Here is a 22,101-nt window from a genome sequence, read left to right as displayed (position 1 = left end):
TCCGAGCTGAAACAGCAAAGGGCACAAAGAGCGTAAAAGTTACCTTGAAGTGATGCTCCATGTTACTGTCAGTGTATTTGGGGATGTGCAGGAAGATGAGCAGATTCTGGCGGAGATAAAGGGCCAGGGCTCGGATCCACGGGACGCTGTACTGAGGCAGACTGAACTCCATCACCTCAGTAGGAGCAGAACCAGGAGGCTGAATAAACTAGAGAGAGAGAGAGTGCGAGAGAGAGAGAGAGAGAGAGAGAGAGAGAGAGAGAGAGAGAGAGAGAGAGAGAGAGAGAGAGAGAGAGAGAGAGAGAAGATAAGACTGCAATAAGATAAAACATTTTTAGAAACGTGCAAAGAGAGATACAACCTGTTATCACATGTTACAGATCCAGAACTACACCAAACTTGTGTACTGTGAATAACCTTTAGCCACTAAATGAAAAGGTCTGCAAACCAAACAAAAATCTACTTTTGCAGCGTATTCATTGGTGCACAAACTCATAAGTCTACACTCCAATAAATAAGACAACACTGTCTATCTAAGTGATTTTCTGAATTGAGAGCAAATGGTTTGTGTCAGCAATATAACTGAATACTAATCCATTATTCAGAATGAATGTGTTCTGAACTAATACAAACACAGAAATAAATAAAAAGCCCACATTTTCTGGTGATTTTTTATTAATCAACCATGGTTTATTCCAGTAGCTTGAAAGCATACATTGACAACAGCTGAAAAACTTCATCTTCAGAACAGTGTATCTCTGCTTGGGTCCAAAAAAGGTTTCATTTTTAAAATGAATCTCTGCTTGGGTCCAAAAAATGATTTTTTTTTAGCATTCCTGATGTTGTAACTTTCACATTTAAAAAAATAACAGTAAAAAAAAAAAAGAAGTTCAGTCTAGGGCACACTCACTCCCAGTTCATCTCTGAATGAAGATACAGTTACTTGGAGCAATAAACTGGTACAAATACACTTATGCAAATAAGATATTTTATATTTTCTACTGCTACTCATTATGTTCAAGCTTCTTGTAAGATTTGTTGGTTATAATGCTACAGTGACACATACTGTAGATCAACTCGCAGCAACAAAGTGACCGGAGATCGTTCATTGTCAGTGAGAGCTGGTGACATTGGTGACTACATGTGGTCGTGTCCAGGAACGTAAGAAAGGTGAAAAGTTTAATTTGATGCAAATATGTAGTGAATTGGGGAAGCAAATGACAATGTGAGTGAAGACAGTTGAGTACGCATGATCGGTGGAAAATAGCACATACTGCTTCTCGAGAGCGGACTGCTAGCTGCACCACAACTTGCTAAACATTATTACTATTGTAAGCAGCAGTAAAAAACATACCCTAGCGACTAAGTAGTACAGCGACATGCAACTTGCAGCGATAATGCCTTACACTAAGTTTCCAAAGCAGCATACAATATTACGAGCATAATTTCCAGCCACAGCCTGTAAATCTTGTTTTGTTTCAGCCGCATTACATTAGCTTTGTGAACTGCGTTGCGTTAGTAATTCTCCTCAAAATACAAAGATGTTTCAGTCAAAAACGCTTGTGTTGTTAAATTATTTGCAAACTAATGATGTTATTGTTGCATTTATTTATTATTACTTTCAACAGGGACATATTTCCATATGCAGTACTCTAGTTTGAGAAGGCTAGGCGAAGGCTAAGATTTCAAAAGCTACTAATAGATAAGTAAAGGAAGAGGTTGTGAGTACCTCTACATCTGCAGGGGTCAGTTTGCAGTTTCTGACCAGCATCACCGTGATGATATCAAGTGTGGCCTCATCCAGTCGCTTTCTGAGAACCTTCACCAACTCGTCTGTGATCTCCGGACCTGCCGATTACAGCACAAAAGAACATCTTAACTCCAGCTATTCAAGCTATTCATTATCAAGGGCATGAACAGAACAATCATAGCTTTACTGCTGATAATCACTGAAACTCTAATACACATTAGAGGGTATAACATAACATAACACTTCAATTCAATTTTATTTGTATAGTGATTTTAACAACGGATATTGTCTCAAAGCAGCTTTACAGAAATGTAGAATTTTAAATGTAAATTAATATTCATCCTTAATGAGCAAGCCTGAGGCAACGATGGCAAGGAAAAACTCCCTGAGATGAAATGAAGAACACTTGAGAGGAACCAGACTCAAAAGAAAACCCATCCTCGTTTGGGAACACTTTTGTTCCACAATAACTGCAGCAATATTTATGAAAGTACAAAAGGTTTTAATAGATCCAGGGTATATACACAGGCTAAATTTTAGCTTAAGGAGAGAATAATTTGTTCATGCCTGCTGTCTTTTCCTATTAGATCACTGTGAGCCAGCTGCAGGTGCACTCACGTCTTAGGCTCCTTGCTGGCTCAACAGCACATAAATAAATCATCACCTTCCTTTTAAATTCCTACTACATGATTTGTAATTATCGGCACATTCGCTTAACCACTAATTCCTGTGTCACATTCAAACATCGACTGAACATTTGGCATCTATCGGTCATATATACATGTACTTTTGAATGTAGCAAGGAAACATTCCCATCAGGGTTAAAGAGACCTTGCATAAGTCAATACATTTCTGATGGTTTATGTTTAAGTCTCTCTTGCTTTACTGAATAATCTTGTCTGGATATGGTAGGTTTTTTCTGTACCTGGAATCATAATCTTAATGACTATCTTGGGCTAGCTGAACTGAACTGTTTGACAGTTTATTTATGTATAATTACACTATACACTGTCACCCAGATGAGGGTGGGTTCCATTTGGAGTCTGGATCCTCTCAAGGTTTCTTCCTTATATCATCTCAGGGAGTTTTCTTTACCTCCATCATCTCTGGCTTGCTCTGTAGGGACTGAAGTCTGACATTAATTTCCACAACACGTGTGCCATGAGAGGCAGGGGAACGTTACAAGACAGAAGAAGTGAAGTGCCTTTCTGTGCATAATAGCACCAAAATAATAATAACAGTAAAAAAAAAGGTGAACGCACAGGCGCCAGGGCTTGAGAGGATCTGAAACCAGACCAGAGCTGCAATGGAGCACTGGGAACAATCACACTCAGATTCAGACCACAGCAAATGTGCCTTGTGCAAAAACCATCTAAATCTACATCTGGATTCATGTTAAGATGTTTAGTGATGATGTCTGTTGTCCAAATAAAGTTGAATTGAAAGATTTAATCGTCCTAAGAAATGTTGAGACTTTTTGAGGCGAGTTTGAGGCGAGTTTAAACTCCATTAAACTCCCAAAGCCAACTCATTTATTATTTTAAAGCAGTCTGTAACAAGAAATGCAATAGGAAAATATGTACCGTAGATATAAGTAAGGAACGCAAATCTGATCATGCAAGAAAGTTGCTTGGAGTTATAAGCTTAAAACACTAACATCAACGCTGATGACAACACAGAAGAAGAACATAAATATCTGGAATAAATTGGAATGTATAGAAAAGAAGACACTGTTGGCCATTTGTGTCAATCCAAGCACTCAAGGAAACATGCAGCAATGTTTTATACATAAATTCTACCCGATCTATTTAAATCAGTTGGATCCTGTGTGAGGATCTTTCTATTTTCTATAAAGTTATACCATTAATGCCCCAGGTTTAAATAGTGGAAACACTGGGAAACATATCACCTGCTGAGAGACAGTGGGCACTACAACCTTCTCACATAACCCCTGCTACTCCTACAACACACTCCTATAGGACTATGTAGGAGGGAAGCAGTGAGAGGTGGGGCATTTTTACCGCTGTTGTTGTTCCTGTTATTACTCTCACTCTCATTACTGCAATTTGTTAGATAGTAATTGATCTACCATCAAACGATTACTAATAGTAGTGATACTAGCGATTGTGGTAGTTATTTTAGCTATTTTTGCTGCTACTGTTATTATTATTATTATTATTATTATTATTATTATTATTATTAGAAGTAGTAGTAGTTTTACACTGTATTCCTAAAGCTTGGTGAAAAATATACCCATCTACTACTACTAATTATTATTATTATTATTATTATTATTATTATTATTATTATTATAAGAAGAAGAGATGAACGATAAAGAGAAATAGTGAGTAGAGAAAGAGACAAAGTGGTGACATCATGGCTTTAACAGCTGTATAAAGAGTAACAGCGTTCCCTAGCAGGATGTGTGTGGTACTGCATTCATCCTGTACTTAACTCACACACGTCATCACTGCATAATGCAACACATAGTGACACTTACTCCATCTCTACCAGAATTTATAAAAATAAATAAATATATATATATGACTCTCACAGAGTTTTATAGCTTTATCAACTCCCATGTTAATTCCAATCTAACAAGGTTTTAGCTTAATACTATACTTAAACACTGGCCTATTTGTAATAGTGTGAGAATACGTCTTACAATAAAGATTAGACACACTCTCAGACACACACAGACACACAGACAGAAACACAAACAAACTCTCACCTGCACGTCCCACTCCATGCACTAACAGCAGAATGTGTTTGTCCACCTGTCCAACTGGCCTTGAGCCCTCCAGAGATGACCGTGAGCCCTGGAAACAAGACATATATATAACACAAACATCCATGATATACACACATGAATTGAATTCTCTCTCTCTCTCTCTCTCCCTCTCCCCCTCTGCCTCTCCCACACACAACCTTGTAGCCTATTTTCCAGTTTATGTACTGCCAGCTCCTCATAGCTTGCTCTGTGGTTCATTCCTCCTTAAGGAGAACTCTCAGACTCTGAGAGACTCATCAAGCTACTAAACTGAAGGATGTGTTCCTGTTTTATATACCGCAGTGTAAATAAATCACCCAGCAGTGACTCCGCTTGCAACCAGAGCTGTAATGACTTCTGTAGGGCTGCAGTTTCTTGATACTTAATGTGTAGGTATTGAGGATGCCTAAACACACCATATATGAAAGCATGTTCAGTGTAATTGCAAAGCCAGGAATACATGCAACTGCTGCTGAAAAATAAATTACCAGCTTCCCGGTTAACATAAAACACAGAAACAATTAAAATTGTCAAGTAGTACATCATGCCGGCAAACTGACTTTACGTCAGAAGGATGTGGGAGTAAAAGACATAAAAACACAAGCATGCTCTGTAATTAAAAATGGAAAAAAATCTAAAACAGAACTGGATGGACGGCATGACGTGTTTTCGTCTATTATACTCAGAGAAGAAGTGAATAAAGGAAGATATAGTTGAAAATGTTTTTTAATTATTTAACACATATGGCTCACTACTTACAATTGAGCAGCTTATGGATTAAGGGCTTTGCTCAAAGGGCAACCCGTGACATCTGGAGATTTGAACTCACAATCTCCTTATCACCTGAGCGTCTTAGCCACTGCACTGCCGTATGTGCCATTTTTTCCATCCACTACACTCAGTCACTCATCCCTTACCTTCTCAAATATCAAGAATTTGTTAAGTTAAAAAATAAATACTTCAATTCCTCTCCAAACACCTGCTCATGCTCACGATTAGCACTCAGCTCCCAGCTTATTGTGCTTTTGACATTACAAAATGTTACGAAATTTGACATTTCTTAGTGTATTTCAGAATAAAAGTTAGAGTTATTGCATTAACATGTTATATTATTCCAAATCTTTTAGATGGAACTGCATCACAGTAGTGTCTGGATTGGAATCCATTGGTGTGGAGTTAAAATTGGAGTACAAAACACAAACAGATGGTGAACAACAAAGCTGCTTGAAGACTTTTAGTTAGAAAAGCAATATCAAATCCTACTCCACTTTGTAGAAACTTGGTTATGAAAGATTTATAAAATTGATTGCCAATATTAAAAAAAGAAAAGAAGTAATCAATTAAAAAAAAAAACCCAGAAACTTATGTTTGGCTATACATTCAACTTGGAATAGGAAACCCATTACATCATCATTAGTGTGTGTGGACAGTACCGTAAGATCTTCAGATCCCAGAGGCTCCTGACTGCGAGCCAAACCCAGGGAGCGAGAAACATGGAGATTCATATCCAGATCACTGTAAGGCCCTGCCTGAGAGGTTTCTGAAAGTCTGATGAGAGAAGAACAGTGGAATCAGACCAGTTGAGAGAAAAAGACCACAATAAGGCGTTCAAAAAATATATAAACGGAGCAGGTGCCAGCATGAATAAGTGATGAGAGATGATGAGTGGTAAGAGAGTAGAAGCCAGACTTAATGGAGGTTATCAGACCACCACACTGACCTGAGGTAGAAGACTGATTTGGTGGTGCGTTCTTGATACACAAACATGTTCTTGCGGTTGACCACACAGAAGGCACTCAACACTGAACGCAGAGCCTGGATTGCTGATACAGTACAAAGCAGGAAGTGTTTGAGAACCTCAGTTAGCAATTAACAATATCAAAAAATTATTAACAATAATGCCAAATATAAACAAAATAAATCATTTGCACCATGTTATTTGTAATGTGTACATTTTCTGAGTCTTTTGTACAAAATATTGTGTTACTTCTAACTTTGCTTAGCACTCTGTAGTGCTTATTTATTTCATTATTACATTTGGGATAAGGTGGGTGGCTGTGGATCTGAACAGCTAACCAAGCAGTTTGGATCAACAGTTTTAACAAATTCTGTAGACTCAAATTTTATTACCCTATATATTGTATTTCCAGTAGAAAACTTCACCATTAAATATTCTCCAACACACCCAAACCTCAAATATAACAAATATCAATGTTAAAGTCAACATTACTCCATACATAATCAACTACAAATTTAAAAATTGAAACACCATGAAACACAAATATTCCCTATCAAATACCAATATTCACCCTCAAACACCAACAATCACCATCAAATATTCACTATTAAACACTAGGAAACACCAACATTCACCAGAAAACACCAACATTCACCATTACAGGCTATAAAAACAATCCGCAGACTATCAAACACCAGAATTTACCATCAAAACAATCCGCAGACTATCAAACACCAGAATTTACCATCAAAACAATCCGCAGACTATCAAACACCAGAATTTACCATCAAAACAATCCGCAGACTATCAAAAACCAGAATTTCAAAACAAGCCACAGACTATCAACCACCAGAATTTACCATGAAAGCATTCCACAGACTATTAAACACCAGAATTTACCCATCATTAACAGCAACAATCACCAAACACCAGCATTCAGTATCAAACATCATCAAATACCTGAATTCACCACCACACACAATCCTCCATCACTACAAAACACCACTATTTACCATGAAAAAACGATCACACTCCATCATTATAATTAAACACACTCACACACACACACACACATCATCAAAAACCAATACTGACAAAAACAAAAACCCCAATCACTCACCAGCACAATGGCAACATTTATTGGTAATGACTGCTATCATTGTTCAACAGAATGTTTCATAAAAAAACAAACAAATAATAAATGTGAATAAATGAAAACATTCGAGAAACTCCTCTACAATTACAGTTAAGGCACACCAACCCTTGGTGGTGAATTCTGGGTTGGTTTCAATGATTTGATTTGCTTCAGTTAAACTGAAATAAATAAAACAACCACAAAAGTAATAATGTGAGGCTGAGACAGTCGGTCCCCATTGGGTTTATATGGAACATGATCTGAATTACTGGGGGTTTGAATAAATGTGTGTGTGCTCTGTGTGTGTGCTGTGTGTGTGTTTGTTTCACCTCGTGCCACTCCCATGTTGGGCCCCATCTTTAGTCTGGGGTGGATTTGGATGATGGTGTTCCAGACTACGTCACATGCAAAGTGACCCGGCATGAAGTGCATAGTGGCAGCCAAGTAATCTCTCGGCTGGTAGCTTTCATCCGCATTATAGTCTGCAACAGATGCAAGGAGAGGGGTACAGGAGGGAAAAGGAAAGAAAGGAAGGAAGGAAGGAAGGAAGGAAGGAAAAGGAAGAGGAAAAAAGAAAGAGATTACATTTAGAGCATTTGGCAAACGTCCTTATTCAGAACAACTTACATTTACCTCATTTTATACAACTGAGCAATTGAGGGTGAAGGGCCTTGCTCAGGGGCCCAACAGATGGACAAATAACAGTAAGACAGAGGGAAGCAGAGGAATAGCATAAAACAGAATGAAAATGACTGAAGAAAAATAGAAAAAAAACTAAAGAGAGAGGCTTGCAGTGTCTTCAGTATAATAAGGCTATAATAGCGTGTCACTATCAGTGCCTCTCTCTCAGCATCGTGCCTGATGCTGCCCTGGAGATCCTCTGAAGTTTCACAGCACAATTACTCTCTGGATTCAATTCATTTGCACACAGTGGAGCGGAACGATCTGCTCTGTTAAGAAATGAGAGTGCTAATTCAGACCCGACAGCAGCCACAATAAAATAAAAAACACAACAAGGCAGGAAAAAGGACATCTTCAGAGCAATATTATGAAATATGTGGGTTTGTGTGTTAGCTTTCATAACTCTACCTACAGGATATTCAGAGTGTTTCACAGTAAAATACTAAATTGTAACTAACTCACTAAATTGTAAAAATGAGGAATTCTTCCTTATTGCTCATGGTATTAAAATTTAAAATGAAAAATTAAGTAGACCGTAAACAATTCATTTTTTTGAATTGTATTAGCATTTATTAGAATCTCCTTATTTGGAGACATCCCAGTCATCTAGCCATCACAATTGTCCAACCCTTTTCAAAGTGGCTCAGATCCGTACACTTACAATCACATTTACACTTAATATATCCTTCCCTTTGGCACGTGTCAGATGTTTTTTGGGAATGTGTGACAAATACAAGTCAATGAGTGAGAATTCAAGCCCATCTCTCTACAAGCTTTGCTATTTTAGTAGTGTCATTTGAGCTAGGGAGCCTCATAGGGGAACCTTTCGAATTTCATAAAAACCAACAAAGGAAAACTAAAAGTAGTTGTTTTTAGGTGTTGCTTTAAAATCACTTGTTACAGAGGATATAGAGGCAGATCAGTAGTGCTGTTCCAGAGTCATGCCTTATGGACAGCTGATGGGCTCCACTAAATGTGTTTACCCCATTACACTTATCATCTTTACCGTCTGATGTGGCCGCTCTCTGCCTATACAGAGGCTCGTTTTTCCAGATGTCTTCCTCACTTTCTCCCACCAGGAGTGAATTACACACATGACTGTCATGCAGGTCTTGTAGCAAGAGGCGCTGTTGAAACAAACATTATATAGATTTAATAATCATAATTGTATGTTTCATTTATATAGAACAGGTTGAAAAACAAATACAAATAATGATAAAACAAACAAACAATCAAACAGGCTGCTTAATAGAATGCTTTAAAATTTGCTCGGATGTAATTTTAGCGGCGTAGCTGCTAAGTGTCCTACTAAAGACCTGCGCTGGTAACAGCCTGCACAGCCGCAGCGCCAGTAACAGGCAAGCAAAATGTGATGAACACGCATGACCCATAAGAAATCAAGGCCAAGGAACATCACTCACGATTGAGTAAGCTCTAGTACAACCAACAAGCAGCAGACAAACTTGACAGACCACCAAAAATATTAAAACATAGCTCTATAATAAACCAATATCCATGCGTTAAAATGTACCAAGAAACAAACAAACACAAACAAAGATTACACCAATATACACTGCAAATAAAACACTAACAGCCATAACCTTTCACCAACACACACACCATCTCATAGCCCAACAATCTGTAATATTATATTCTAAAGGACTATACTGCAATGCCTATAATAAATTACATGATACCACAGATACAGATACCATAGTGCAAGTCTGGTAATGTTTATATCTTCTAAATGGAAGCTCACAAAATACAAATTTACCTGATTGACTTTTCTGCAGATTTTTCCGATCTCTTCCACTATAAGCTGATGAAGACGGAGGTACTCTGGGATCTCCTCCTCTTCTTCTTCTCCATCAGACGTAGTCTCTTTCCCAGCAATAAAACTCCTCCAAACACAAAAACATAGTGCAATATTCAAAACAGTGGGGAAAAAGGCAATAATAACGATAATAAAGGCAATATACACATAAGCCCAAATCAATTCAATTCAATTCAATTCAAGTTTATTTGTATAGCGCATTTTACAATGGACATTGTCTCAAAGCAGCTTTACAGAACATAAACATAGAGCAGAAGGTAAACATAAGGAAAAGTATAAAGACTTAATATAATAAAAATTCAAGATATATATAGTTGATCACAACGGCATTCTCAGTTATGACGACTGTCATGTCATTACTAATGACAACTGTTGCTTTATTCTAGACATTACAATGAAAAATGTTTTTAAGCAGATTACCCACTCTCTGATACTAAGCATTCATCACTTACACTCTACAAGATATTTTACGTTTGAAAATAATGTGTACAAGAGCCACAAGTAGGCCATAAGCTCAAGTACTAGGCTCTTCAGCTGGCACTAATTAAAGAACATATCAGTCCTAATGTGTATGATGCTGGTGGCTCAAATCTCAGAAATAAAAGTGACGAATTGTACTTTTCCTTTTGGTTGGGGTGGTAATATTAAAGGGAGATTTTCTGCACTTATATTTTATTGTAGATTTTATTGAAATAATTGGACCTTAAAGATCACTTCAAGGTCCAATTATTCAAATAAATAAATAAATAAATAATAATAGACTACAATATTTGAAAAATAAGTTTAGAAGTTTTAAAAAAATAATAATAATAATTGGACCACTTCAAGGACCACATATACCTTCTAAGGTAAAAAAAAAAAAAAAAAAAAAAGGTCAAAACGTCCTCTACAGAAAGAAGAGTAAACAAAAGCTTTTTGCATGCATAGCGTGTGAAACAGAAAGCTGTAGTGTGTCATGTGAGCTTGGCAAACCTGGAGTGTGAAAAAACCTCCAGTCTGTCCTTTTGGATTTGGACAATAAGCCAGAAATCTGGCATGAGAGGACTGTGGATCTCATGATCGTCTATGGAGGGTCCATCACACTCTGAGTCACTGCTGCCGCCGTCATAACCTAACGCAAGGACAGTATAAACACAGCATACTCCATTGCTATGTTTCTAATATTGTACACTGCCTCAAAGCCTGGATCAATCTTAACAGTCATAAAGTCATAATTCATTCATACAGTTAGTGATGTGTAATAAACAGTGTTACCCAGCATGTCTGAGTCCACGCTTCCCTGGCTGGAGACGACACTCTGAACCCGGCTCTGCCTGATCTTTCCACTGCCTGAAAACACAAACGATTAGACCAACTATATTTCACACTTATAATTTAGAAGCAGAGCAATCGTTGCTGATCGGATTAGCACCACTTATATGTATTAACTCCACACTGTAGTGTTAAACATGTATAACGTGTAACAATGCGGTGTTAAAATGTTACAGCTAGATGCTTAGCAACAGACAGCCAATCAGAAACTGAACGCCATGTGCCTCATGTCATGTTCTCCATACAGCTAGATAAACTCTGCGTGCTGTGCGGTAAAGGACTTATGGTAAGGAAAGTCTGTTCAGGACAAACTGGATGGCAAAAGGACTGACTGAACAAATAGTGGAAGTTGCATAGGAACAAATGCCTGATACAAAATTTAAGAAAATTTTAACACAATGGTGCAAGAAGCAAGAATAAAAACATGGACAAAGCCTGCCTCATTGTGTTGCACTCTTCAGATGTTTTTGAAAATACTCACCATGTGTAACAGACTGTACCGATTCCAGACTGTTCCCAGAATGAGTTTTTGGAGGAGGTTTGTGCTCTACACTGCTGCCTGTCTGCTGATTGGTGCTCTGTGAATGACCGTCATCTATAGCAGCTGCTCTGATTTGCTCAGACAGAGTTTCGCTTGCTGAATTTGAAGCTCTTGGTTTAATGTCTTCATCTTCCTCCGTGATCTCTGCTTGCTCCTTCTGTTCCTCTGTTTGGTGTTGAATCACCTCACCTCCTCCTTCAACCTGCTGGATAACAGCATTGTCATTACAAATCAAATGACAGTAATCAAGTTATTTTTGATGTGAGTTTTTAACCATTTTTGCTAATTTACCTCTGACTCCACCTCCTTTTCCTGAAGCTCAGCCTCACTGTCTAACTCCTTTGTAACTGTGGAATGATTAGTTGCTGTTTTCAAGTTACTTCCGACCTCAGGAAGGAAAGGGGATGGTTGAGAGACGGATTTCTCTCCCTGAGAAAAGGCTGAGTTCTGATTTAATTCCCGGGCTGTCTGTAGTCTGTGCGAATGCTGCCGACGCCGAGAGACGTAGTAGAAATTCTGCTTCTCCGCATTTAACAAGTAACCGGGAAAAGAAATACGCCTGAACTCCTTTAGATAAAGAACAGCCATAGAATACATCGTCAGTGCTTACCGTGAGAAAAATATGAGATCTTTTAAAAGCATACAGAAGCTCAGTCTTATAGTTACACAATTTTAATTAAGCCATAAAAAATATCAAAACATATTAAATAATTAAATAACTCATCAAACCTCTTTAAACTTCTCCAGCGACTGTTCTGGGCCAAAGACAAATTGCAGAGGGACAAGCTCATGATGACAGCCAGGCCTCCCGCTGGAGCGAAAGACATGATCGGCCACCTTCTGCAGAGTGGAGCAATCCACCAGAGATGAGTGACGAAGTGCTGAGACGATCTCATCCTCCAGCAGCCAGCGGATCTACAGCAGAGAGAGGCAGAGAGAGAGAGAGAGAGAGAGCGAGAGAGAGAGAGAATAAACACAAGGAAGAGAAAGATTTTTCAGACAACAGTTACTCTTGCTACTGACTATATGTTTTATAATAGTGTAAATATAATTTCTGGATGAACTTCTCCATCTGTGTAACTGCTCTGTCTACATGCAGTATGCTGCATGTTAAGCTGTGCCTTGAAATACCAATTTTTATATGTATAGTAACAATTAAATTGAATTGAAGTCCATAAGAATTGATGTGGGGGGCACGGTGGCTTAGTAGTTAGCACGTTTGCCTCACACCTCCAGGGTTGGGGGTTCGATTCCCGCCTCCGCCTTGTGTGTGTGGAGTTTGCATGTTCTCCCCGTGCCTCGGGGGTTTCCTCCGGGTACTCCGGTTTCCTCCCCCGGTCCAAAGACATGCATGGTAGGTTGATTGGCATCTCTGGAAAATTGTCCATAGTGTGTGAGTGCGTGAGTGAATGAGAGTGTGTGTGTGTGCCCTGCGATGGGTTGGCACTCCGTCCAGGGTGTATCCTGCCTTGATGCCCGATAATGCCTGAGATAGGCACAGGCTCCCCGTGACCCGAGGTAGTTCGGATAAGCGGTCGAAAATGAATGAATGAATGAATGAATGAATGAATGAATGAATTGATGCTATTGTATAGACTGGAATGTAAGGTTAGGGTTCTAGAAGAATAATTTTTTTTTTTTATATTATTTGGGTTTACAGGCAGAGAGCAGAGTTGGCACAGCCAGCATGGCAGAGAGACTCACCTCATCCATGGTAGCTAGAACTGCCTGTTTGTGAGCCACTGGGAGTTTAGACAGGGTATCACCTGTCATACTGGAAGACAAGACAAGCTTCAATATCACATAATAAGCTGATAAGATAAAAATATGAATTTTTTTACGTTGTAATACGTTTTTTTTTTTCAGTCGAAGCGGCTATAATCAAATGAAAGCTGCTTATGATGTAAACATTTCACCACTAAATGTATAAGATCAAAATTGTACAAAGGGCATCAACTTAGGGAACAATATATCACTGAACTACAGGGACATACTAAAACCTTAACAAGAGCAGAATATTAAACATTCAATATTCCTTTAAACTTGTCTCAAATAAGTACCAAATATAGTCCAAAAAAAGAATATACTGTAATAAAATATTGAAAAATGTGCCTATATTTTCAATGAGAATATTGTGAAGAGTAAATATCAAAATATGTTGGGTGGCCAATTATTAGCACACACCTGGTCCCATAAGTGTGTTATAACAAACAAAGTGAACACACTGACCCATCCATTCCAACCCCACGCAGACAGTCCAGATTCTCCATGAGCTCCTCGTCCGAGCGGTAGGAGGACGGCTGGCCAGGGGAGCGGTTCATAGACACACTGCTCTCAGATGTGTACCTGTGGATGTGTACACACGCAAACGCAGACACAAACACACATACACACACAAACGGACATGCACAAAGAAAAAGGACAACAAGCAGTAAGGGTACTTAAATAGAGTCCATTAGACATTTTCTGAATTGATGCACTTATTATTCCCAAGATTCACAAAACCAAAATGAACATGACATCAGCAAATACAGTTGGAGTTCTTACCTTATATGATTGATGCCAGATGCCATGACCTCTATGTCCAGGGGTAATGTCAACACAAAGATGTCCAGAGTGACAGATAGCTCGTTCAGATCCATGGACTGAAGAGACTCTGCATTCTCCAGACAACTGATCAGCTCACCTGCAACAACACAACAAATTAATAACTGAGAAGAAAAGTAATGGTTTCCCCATAATGTTTAACTACATGCTTTATTTTATTAAACAATGTCACACTGTGTCCTAGATTACATCAGCATGCAGTAAACATTACTGCAGAACAGGATGAAGTGTGTGGGCAGTAATTAACTTTTGGGTGAGTTAGATTTCATTACTTGTTTGTTTTTTAATTTTTTCTTGCTGTAAGAGAAACATTTCTTTAACGACTCTGTGCTTTGGATTCTCCCTGATTTGGAAACGATCTTCAAACTCTAATATCTAGAAATCCAAGTTTCAAAACAATTACCAAATATTCTGTAACTTATCTATTGATTAAGTGTTAATCTAATGAACTACTATCTGTCAGAGGGTAGTTTTACATACCCAGGCAGGTGGGCAGTGTCCTAATTGGCATAGAGCCATGGCAGCTTTTTGCGCCAAGTGAGCAGACGAGGTGGACGAATAAAGGCGGCATCTCAGGCTCAGGAGCTTCGAGTACAGAGTCTCCATCCAGGATGCTGAAAGAGTCTTCATCCTGATTCACAGTGTTTGACTCGCTCCCAGAGTCGTGTCCTGCTCCCTCTTCCACATCTCCTTCCTCAGCTTTCCCGTTGGCTTGGTCCTGATACTCCACCTCCAGATCCGTGTCGCTCTCTGACACCATGCAGCAGCCGGACACGTTCTCTGAGAATTTAGTTTAATGTAGTTAATAAAAAAGTACAGCTAAAACAAGCAGCATTAGTATTTTGTTTAAATAAGTAAAATACAGACCAATAGGAAACCCCGAACTATATAATCACGCTGGAAAACACAGCTTTGAAAGGCTTACTGCCCTATTTTAGAAAGATGATGCTTTCAATAAACAATATGCAAATATTTTTTCACAGTGCATTCACGTAAACAAAAAAAGAAGTGTGTCCTTGTTACGGTCACCAGTTGTGGGCGTGGCCTGTTCTGCCTTTTTTTTTTCTTTTTTTCCTAAGCTACAATTTAAAACATACGTGTTCCTTTTGTTTATTTACTGCATATAACATTGCAATGATGTATTAAACTTTATCTAATTATGAGAATAAGAAGAAGAATGTGTGTGTGTGTCTTGTCTGTATTATTTTGTACAATATTAAAACTTTTAGTGTGTGACCCAGTGAACCAGAATTAGGATGTGTTCATTGATTGACTGAGACTTCAGAAAACTTTCTATAAGATGCTTTGAATACGATTTCTCACCATCCTCTGTGGCCAGCTCAGCCTCCGAGACATCACAGTCCTCACTAGGCCTCCTTTCTCTCTCTTCATCTGAATCCTCCTTCAGTGAGGTATAATATATACAGTATATATAAAAAAATGAAGTAACAGCACATGAAAGATTGTTTAAGTCAAAAATAATGACAGAAAAATGAACATCTATGTAAGCTCACATCTTTCTTTGAGGACTGGGGGCAGTAGAAGAAATAATGTGGATTGGAGGGAACAGTTTTAAAATGTTGAGCACCAATCTCCATAAATTTGTCCTACAAAAGAAATAAAAATATTAGGGTTTCAACAGCAGATATAACGGTCACTATGCCATTTTGATTTGATGTACAACCTGTATGATTTTGTGCAGGTTGGGGTACACCTCACACTCCTGCTGCGAGTGGAGCAGAGACAGAGGGAATTCTGGGACTCTGAGGGAACGGGGCTCATCTGGGGCCTCAGGAGATGTAGGGGTCGACACTTTCCCTTTAGACTCCACATCACTTACATCTTCCAGCTCAACTCTAAACAGAGGGAATTCAACAGACTGAACTCATCTGGCATAATTCTCAACATACATAAAAAACATTACAGGGACATCTCCCCATTCAATCCTGAGTTTATTGTCTGTTTCACATGTTTTCCTCAAGTACAAGTTTTCCAGCTTCTCCAGTTTCCACTCAGCTCCCAAAATCGTGGCTGTAGGTGGATCAGCTACACTAAACTGGTTCTAGGTGTGAATGTGTGTGAATGCATGTCTGCATGGAGCCCTGTGAAGCTCTGGCAACCCACCCAGAGTGTTAAAGATATTGTAAAGTAAAACAATTTGTATTATCTTATGATAGATATATTTTGCTTAGCTTGTATTTCCTCATTTTAATAAAAGGTCACAATAAAGTGGTTACATACATTAACTAACTAATTAACTAACTATCTAAGCAATAAACCAACAAACAAACCGATCAATCAATTAATTAAAAATTAATATGCATATTTATTGAGTATTGGTGACATTTGCAAGTATTCTCATTAATTGCTACTCGCTGTCTTTACCATGAAAGTTATAGATTAAAATCTCCTCTTATCTTCACACAAAGTAATTCATTTCTCCTTTTGTACAGTAAATAACATTCTTGTAGTCCACATATAATGGGATGAACTGATTTCTGTCAGAAGGTTAATTTTCCTATCTCTATGGACATCCATCAAGCTTTTACCTGGATGAGGAAACTAACATTGCTCTGCCTGTTCTCTCATCCTCCTCCTCTCCGATGGTGAAGGTGGCCCCTGGTCTCAGAGTTTTCCTCGTGCTCTCGGCTCTGCGGGGTTCGTGTTGCTCGCGGAATGTGCGTATATGACCACACAGCGTCTGCAGGAATGAAGTGATGTCAATCTCCTGCAGAGATTCCTCACAATAGTCCATCGCTGTCAGGACGTCCTGAGAGGAGATACTGTACGCCATCTGCAGGCTGCGAAACACACCTTTGAACCCGAGCGTGAACACACACACACACACACACACACACACACACACACACACACACACACAATGAAACACTTACACTGACTTTTGCACTGCAGAAGTTAAATAATGAACTGCCTACACACATCAGCACCTACATACACAATTTTTTTTTACTAAAAATAAAATATAATTCTATTTTTTGGTTCTTTTACTTTCGGGGAAAAAAACGTGAACATGAAACTTCTTCAAATTCCCACTTATTTCTATCACATAAACATTTGCACCAGAACATAAATAGATACACATGCCTATAATGGACCCAGAAAGACACAGAGACAGATCAACCCAGACACAAACAATAACACACATGTAGCACACGACCAGACGAACACATCTATATAAATACAAACAAAACTGAAACCCAGACAAGAAAACACACCGTGTGTGTATCATGATGTTGACTAATCCATTAGTACTCTTACAACTACATTAAGTAAAGTGTGCACAAAACATTGTGTGTATAAGTGCATGTGTGTGTGTGTGTGTACCCCGAACGTAGCTCTGGCAGTAGTGCTCTTGTAGAAGGCTACAGTAGTTGGCCAGCTCTTTCTGTTTGTGTTGATGAGTGATGAGCTCTGACCAGGAGGAGGCACTGCTGCGCTCCTGAGAGAAAGACCTGAACCAAGCACACCAACACAAACCATGAGTAATGACAACACACACACTGACAACACACATATGCATGCATCCTGCTGACAACCTTAACAGCAACTTAGCAGTCATGCTGAAAGAAGATGATCAGAAAATCACACACGTATGCCGTTTAATCTGTTTATAAAGTTGAAATTAATGTCCTCAGGCTGACTGTTTAAAACAAACCACACTTGTAAACATACACTGGATAGCAATATCTGATCATTTAATATTTGTATTTGTTCTGGGGCACAACGATATCTAATGCTTGTGATAAAAATCCATGGTCATGAATGAATAAATATTTCATTCAAAGTCCCACTGACCTTGTAGACGTCTTGCAGTGTTACAGATTGGGATTGAAACAGATTTAACTTTTTTTTATCATGTGATTTACACAGTATATTGCATTTAATCATAAGTAAACAAAAAAAGCAAATAATGGTTGCTTTGCTGAAGTATTCACACCAGGGGCAAATACTTAGTAGAAAGACCTCTGACTGCAGGCAATTTGTCCCAGTCAGCATTTTTTTCACCATTCTTCTTGAACTTTGCTCAAGCTCTGTATGATTGGATTAGATCTTTGGAGTATGTCTGGAATGTCTGGCAACACAGAAAGTGAATCTATAATAGGTTCTCTAAGACCTTCTACAGAGTTTCACCTAAACTCTGACAATTTTCCCAGTCCCTGATATGAAAAGCATCCTACAACATGATGCTACTAACACCATGTTTCACAGTACTAGGTTTCCATCAAACATAACGACTTTTCCGTAAGAAAAAATGTTCAAATTTATTTAGTGCCATTTTTCAGGTTTCTGAGTCTCCAGATTATTATTATTTTTTTTTGTCAATAATGACCGTCTTGCTGCTCTCCCAGGAAATCCCTAGAGCCCATCTCTCTTCTCTCCATGACTCCATTTATGTAATCTTCTGTGCAAATGTATACAGGATTGGTCTGTCTTATAAACACAAACAATATATGTGGAGTCATACTGAGCACTAAATACAGAAAAATGGCAATCATACCACTCAAGCCATGTATAAGGAAACATATTAATGTCTGCTTAATTTCTGATCATAGAACTAACATTATTGTTTATCGGAACTGATTTGCTTCATATAGGCGATGCCCCAATTTGTTCCCTGCAAATATCAAAGATTGAAGGCCACAGCTGCGAACAACCTAATGAAAGAAAGCACAGGTAATACAGCAGGCTGCAACCAAAGCATGTGCATGTGCTACAGATCTCAAGAAAAAGCAGAGCAACGACATTATTTGCAACAAGATTGATTTCAGGTTTGAGAAACTCGAAGGACAAAACCAAAATCATACTTTCATTTAAAAAATATGTCTTTCAGAAAAAAAAAGAAGTGTTGTTGGGATGGCATCTATTTCAGAAGGGGAGGGAGGGATGGATGGATGGAAAGAAATAAGGAAAGAAAGAAAAAAGGAAAGAAATAAGGAAAGAAAGTAAGAAAGAAATAAGGAAAGAAAGAAAGAAATAAGGAAAGAAAGAAATAAGGAAAGAAAGAAAGAAAGAAAGAAAGAAAGAAAGAAAGAAAGAAAGAAAGAAAGAAAGAAAATTTGCAACTTGGTGCTAACCTAGAATTAATCGTTATCCAACAGGTTCCTTTTCCTATTAAAATCACATTAGAACATTACTGGATAAACAAGTGTGTTCTTAGTACACAATAAACATGATATTGTATCTAGCATGAGGTCAAAATAAAGCTTTATATTTTTGCATTCGGAGGAATAGGGTGAAAAAAAAGACCTGTAAAGAATGGTATAATCTCAGCTCCCCACATACAAAGTTAATACAAAGTCCACCAAACCAGAAAGTAGAAGTTAATCACAAAACCTCCAAGCATCATTCAGCAGTTTAGTGAGTTGATTCTCCTGGATATCTGCAGTACCAAGCCGTACCCATCGGTATGTCATAATTTGCCTGCTACACATACAGTGGCAAACAAGCAAGCGGACAGACAGAAGAGACTGAATTCAGCAGGACAGGAAGTCTGCAGCAGGAGATGCTAGAGTTATAAACTGAACTACAATCGGGTCCCAAATTCAGAGTCCACTGCCAAGCACAAAGCTTATTAAAAACAAATATTTTGTTTGAGCAGGACTGGGCTTGGGTAATTTTGGCTCTGTATCAGCAGTTGGAAGCAGTAAGCATTGCTACCTGGATTTCTGCTGCTGATTGAGCTCCCAGGACAGTGCATCTTGAGATCTATCCTCATCAAAAGGAAAAAGCAGAGATTAAACGCTAAAACCAGTAGTATTAAATATACACAATCACCTCAAGCATCGTCCGTCAGTGAAGGAATAGCTGGCATCCAAGGTTTGCAGCTTCATCGTTCCTACAGAGCTACGTAGCTCATATCACTAGGAGGTCAAGGAAGCTTATCGGCCCTGTTTTAACACTATGTAAACTGCATGCAGATTCAAGACACTAAACATCATTGACTGCATCTGAGATAAAAAATGGAAATTGTTGTGAATTTCCCACTGGGATGAATAAAGTATCTATCTATCATCCATCTAACTATGGGAGGGTTTTTGTTTTCCCTGATGTCTACTCATTTTGTAATAAGGTAATTTCAACCAAACTGGATGTGCAGGGTCAATACGAAAATAAATAAGGGTATATTTTACTTGTATCACAATTTAGTGTATCAATATAGATATATAGATATAATATTGTATCATTTCTAACATGTGCTATATGACCATAATTTATTTTGACTTGCTTGTTGGCTCCTCAAACATACATTACATGTCCATTTAATTAGAAGTAGAGCAAGAAGATGTAGTTAATTAGCAAAACCACTTAGCTGAGCAAAAAAAAAAAAAAATCATCTGCTCCTAAACGAAACACTGTGCATGTGATCATCTAAATTGGCACATGCTAGATCAAGCAGTGGTGAAACATGTTGAAGTGAAGATATGTTAATAAGCTGTGTGTGTACCTGACGAAGATATCTTTGGGCCTACGGTTGGAGTGCTGCTGGAGCAGCTGGTCTTTGAGTAAGTCCATGCAGCAGTTGTAGATGTATACAGGACAGCGAGGACGAGCCACGTCTCCACCGCTCTGCTGGGAAAGCTGGTGATGGTATTCGTGTTTCTGCGGCTCTGAAAACTGCACACTGTCCTTTTCCTCTACGGAAGAGACTAAACACACACCAGCACCAGTGTCAGTATCAGTGTGACATCACACTCAGAGACAGAGAAAAAGAGAAAGATAGAAGAATATAGAAACAGATAGAAATAAATTCTACATTTGTGAGGCAAAAACTGACTGACCAGTCAAGACACACACAGACACATACACACACACACACACACACACACACAGATACACAGACACACACAATCCCCTCTAAACCCCGATTCTGAAGACTGCCAACCTGTTGGAGTCTGTTCTGAGTGGTGGTTCTCCTTGTCCTCCAGCTCTCCTGATAGTATTTCAGCTGCCAACAGAAATTGTCCATCACTTTCTTCCATCACAGACTCTGTCTCCGCTAGAGGGCCATTCATTGAGCTGCTGAGGGAGACACTCTGTGACTGGTTGTTCTCCAGACTGAGCGTCTCCTCCTCATCCTCATCACAAGCACCATTGACTTGGGGTTCGAGGTCCAGCCCGAAGGACATAAGGATCTGAACATCTGAAACAACAGCACAAAATTTAAGTTGCAACATTACATTTTTTCAAGTTGTGTAGTAATCTCTAAGGATTTCCAAATTTATTTGAATTCGTAAGCTGCTTCTGAGAATTCAGGTTGGTTTGGAATGCTGTAGTTTATGCAGCAGGTAATTGATCAGGTAATGAGACATACAATGTTCTGTGTGCGGTGTGTTTTGGTTGCATTACCAGTGTAGGTGGCTGGGAGGAAGATGAGTAGCACTTGCTGAGCACTGATATGTTTAGCATAGCATTTCCACTGTGGAGACAATCTCTCTCTCTCCATCACCACTGGCTCCTCATCCACCAGATCTGTGTTACTGCAACTCTGCTCGCACACACACACACACACACACACACACACACAAACACACACAGAGACAAACACATAAAAGGACCTCAAACATCTCTAGCCAGTAGCAGACTCACTAGTGGTGGCTCTATCACTGGTATTATTTTCAGAGGCAGAAGCACTACTATTCCAGCATGAACAGTATGATGTTAGACGATGAAGGGATTGCAACATAGGACAGGACGTGGCGTCAGCATGCTGCT

The 22,101-nt window shown here is 38.7% G+C and overlaps 1 protein-coding gene across 12 annotated transcripts in view; it reads right to left on the bottom strand.

Moving 5' to 3' along the window:
• Nucleotides 1-22,101, bottom strand: part of szt2 (SZT2 subunit of KICSTOR complex) — an 89,276-nt gene that overhangs the window by 49,500 nt on the left and 17,675 nt on the right. For 6 of the 12 annotated variants that reach the window (XM_060867806.1, XM_060867815.1, XM_060867808.1 and 3 more), the window contains exons 24-49: nucleotides 21,736-21,874; nucleotides 21,272-21,529; nucleotides 20,834-21,035; nucleotides 20,047-20,094; nucleotides 17,713-17,840; nucleotides 16,917-17,181; nucleotides 16,052-16,223; nucleotides 15,882-15,974; nucleotides 15,691-15,772; nucleotides 14,848-15,147; nucleotides 14,308-14,446; nucleotides 13,990-14,106; nucleotides 13,465-13,534; nucleotides 12,490-12,675; nucleotides 12,052-12,327; nucleotides 11,701-11,965; nucleotides 11,163-11,237; nucleotides 10,881-11,019; nucleotides 9,849-9,975; nucleotides 9,081-9,201; nucleotides 7,723-7,875; nucleotides 6,241-6,343; nucleotides 5,954-6,068; nucleotides 4,482-4,569; nucleotides 1,730-1,848; nucleotides 44-208 (exon numbers count right to left, since the gene is read on the bottom strand). In XM_060867806.1, the coding sequence (XP_060723789.1) occupies nucleotides 44-208; nucleotides 1,730-1,848; nucleotides 4,482-4,569; nucleotides 5,954-6,068; nucleotides 6,241-6,343; nucleotides 7,723-7,875; nucleotides 9,081-9,201; nucleotides 9,849-9,975; nucleotides 10,881-11,019; nucleotides 11,163-11,237; nucleotides 11,701-11,965; nucleotides 12,052-12,327; nucleotides 12,490-12,675; nucleotides 13,465-13,534; nucleotides 13,990-14,106; nucleotides 14,308-14,446; nucleotides 14,848-15,147; nucleotides 15,691-15,772; nucleotides 15,882-15,974; nucleotides 16,052-16,223; nucleotides 16,917-17,181; nucleotides 17,713-17,840; nucleotides 20,047-20,094; nucleotides 20,834-21,035; nucleotides 21,272-21,529; nucleotides 21,736-21,874 (3,945 nt within the window). The remainder of the gene's footprint in view (nucleotides 1-43; nucleotides 209-1,729; nucleotides 1,849-4,481; nucleotides 4,570-5,953; nucleotides 6,069-6,240; nucleotides 6,344-7,722; nucleotides 7,876-9,080; nucleotides 9,202-9,848; nucleotides 9,976-10,880; nucleotides 11,020-11,162; nucleotides 11,238-11,700; nucleotides 11,966-12,051; nucleotides 12,328-12,489; nucleotides 12,676-13,464; nucleotides 13,535-13,989; nucleotides 14,107-14,307; nucleotides 14,447-14,847; nucleotides 15,148-15,690; nucleotides 15,773-15,881; nucleotides 15,975-16,051; nucleotides 16,224-16,916; nucleotides 17,182-17,712; nucleotides 17,841-20,046; nucleotides 20,095-20,833; nucleotides 21,036-21,271; nucleotides 21,530-21,735; nucleotides 21,875-22,101) is intronic. The other 6 variants (XM_060867807.1, XM_060867814.1, XM_060867817.1 and 3 more) reach the window with 4 other exon arrangements.

This window comes from Tachysurus vachellii, chromosome 4, assembly GCF_030014155.1.
Source record: "Tachysurus vachellii isolate PV-2020 chromosome 4, HZAU_Pvac_v1, whole genome shotgun sequence".
Taxonomy (NCBI): domain Eukaryota; kingdom Metazoa; phylum Chordata; class Actinopteri; order Siluriformes; family Bagridae; genus Tachysurus; species Tachysurus vachellii.
Note: the sequence above shows the minus strand (reverse complement) of the source record. Positions and strands in the feature narration are given on the sequence as shown.